General features: G+C 45.9%; 1 protein-coding gene across 1 annotated transcript in view; it reads left to right on the forward strand.

Moving 5' to 3' along the window:
* The window catches only part of CHRNA2 (cholinergic receptor nicotinic alpha 2 subunit), a 68,897-nt gene that overhangs the window by 41,645 nt on the left and 24,774 nt on the right, over nucleotides 1-2,478 (forward strand). Inside the window, exon 3 of the mRNA XM_018570301.1 lies at nucleotides 2,374-2,418. Coding sequence (XP_018425803.1) covers nucleotides 2,374-2,418 — 45 coding nt within the window. The remainder of the gene's footprint in view (nucleotides 1-2,373; nucleotides 2,419-2,478) is intronic.

The following is a 2,478-nucleotide window of genomic DNA, read 5'->3' on the forward strand; positions in this document are numbered from 1 at the left end:
GGGGGGAGGGGCGGCGTTGCTGTTTTGCCTAGGGCAGCAGCATTTGTAAATACACCGCTGGGGGGGTGTCCTTGTATTGGGGTGCTCCATGCTAAGAGACGTGGGGTGTCAATGCCTGTGGCTTTACATATAGGGCTTCAGAAAATGATGGTCATTCTTTTCCCACATTCTGGATATGTTTAGTGTGAGCTGTAACATGGAGATTTTCGTTATGCTTTCTGGAGTGGTACAATTTGGGGTGTCTTTGTATTGGGGTGCTCAGCAGTAAACTATTTGGGGTGTCATTGCTTGTGGCTTCGCATATACAGCACTAGTAGCTGATGGTCTTCCTTTTTTCTAAATGATTCTGAGATAATTGGTTTGACCTGTAACATGGATATCTCAGATCTCCTATTAGTTTTGGAGTGCTGCTTCATGGGATGTCTTTGCAGGGCTAGCGTTACCGTAAGACTGACTCACCGGGGGTGGGGGGGGGCACCTTCGCCTGTGTAGGCCCTTGCACCGGACCTGCCATAGAGTTATGTGTGAAGGTCATATGATCATAAACCATTGGCCATAGAGTTGACCATATTGTTACATGCCAGCAGAAAGCTATAATCAGGCAGTGAAAATAGCTGTTGATGGGATGGGGCGGTATTTAGGAAGCCACACAGGAGTTAAGGTGGCCATACACTGTACAACCATCGCAAGACCTTAGTCTTGCGATGGTTGTAAAGTGATTAAAAAAACGTACGATCTGCCCATCTTGGACAGGCAGATCGCACTCTCCATCATCGCAAGCCCTCCCCCCTGAAGGGCGGGCGTCCGATGACCGCAATGCTGAATGGGCAGTGTGCGCGTGCGCACACCGGCCCGTTCGGCATTCGTCTCCCGAGCACCGTTCAAACCAGCCGAAAAACGTACGATTTTTGGCTGGTTTTCTAGCGTGCTCCTTAGACAAAAGACGTGCGACCGTACAGTAGAAACGTCTTCACGTCTTCGTGAACGGTCGCACGTCTTCGTTCACACTGCTCGATTCTCATACGATCGCTGGATTTCGCGCGATTCTCGTACGAGAATCGAGCAGTGTATGGGCACCTTCAGAGGGATTATGGTAATCATCACCTGTGTGGCAATCTTTATTAGCAATCAACGTGGAGCATATTCATGTGTTGCTTTTCATTGTCAGCTGGTAAATTACAGAACACCAGTTCTATAAAATCACAGTACTGAACATTAAATTATATATATTTTTTTCCCTTTTTACCAAAAGATGAATCCATCGTCCGCGGAATCTCTGTTCACGTTGTTTCATCCTGCCAATTACAGCAATGTTAATGGACACTTGTTACATTGTAACAAAGGAACGCAGAGTCCTGGAGTTCCGCTGTTGCTAGGTTACCATCCTCTTTGCAACTGTCACTCTCTGATCTCCCTTCTGCAAAAGAGAGTAACTTCCTCCCAATGGTACACACACATTAAAGCCCCGTTCACATATAGCGAATTGTCGCGCGATTTCCGCCGCGATATCGTGCATTTTTGCCGCGCGATATCGCGAGAAGTCGCCGGCCAATGTTATTCAATGGAGCTGTCTTAACTCCATGTCGCGCGTCGCTCGTCGCGGTCGCAAGTCGCTTCTACCGGACCCTTTTTTCGGCGGATTTTGCGCGATTTTACTTTTTTTCTATGGAGCCCGACGGGGAAGGTCGCGCTACCGTCGCTGGGTCGTCGCTGGAACTTTGCCCCGAAAGTCGCGCTATCCCGGCCGTGCGGATCCGCTGCAAAAGGTATGTCGCTATATGTGAACGGGGCCTAAGAGAAGTAATAAATAATGACCGGGTATTAATATTACCTCCACGCTTGGCTGGACCCCCGAGTACAAACCAACCGCTATAATAAATATTAAAGCCCCCCTTTCCTTCTTTTCATTTTTCAGCTATAAATATTAAAAAAATCAATTTGTAGATAAGTCTTTTTTTTTTGCCGGCTGCCTGGCTCAAGTCATTAAATTGGGTTTCCTATTTTTTTTTTACATCACACTCTCCTTTTCCTCACTGTAAATGAAAAAAAAAAAAAGCTTTCAAGGTGCTGGAATCGGCAATAAATAAATAAATCAGAAATTCAGATCCCACAAAGCCCGGCTCCGAGTACAATTACCAGGGCGCCTTAAACATAAATAGGACCGGGGTCTGGCGGTGTGAGAGCGGGCCGGCTGACGAGGACGATAAGGTAGCGGCGGTACGAGGAGAGGCGTGAGATGTGCGGGGACGTGCTGTGCCCATGCTGAGTGTGACCGGAGGATCGCTGATTTCAATTCAGATATACTTCTTCTTCACTACTAGATATGTATTTATTTTCAGATGACTAATGTATGTTTTTTTTATTTCTTTTCAGGATGAAAAAAATCAAATGATGACAACTAATGTTTGGCTAAAACAGGTAAGGCTGAAACAATTATTGAAAAAATTATACAAAATTATACTGTATATATTAAATATT

Source organism: Nanorana parkeri, unplaced genomic scaffold (genome assembly GCF_000935625.1).
Source record: "Nanorana parkeri isolate BGI_ZX_2015 unplaced genomic scaffold, ASM93562v1 scaffold1500, whole genome shotgun sequence".
Classification (NCBI taxonomy): Eukaryota; Metazoa; Chordata; class Amphibia; order Anura; family Dicroglossidae; genus Nanorana; species Nanorana parkeri.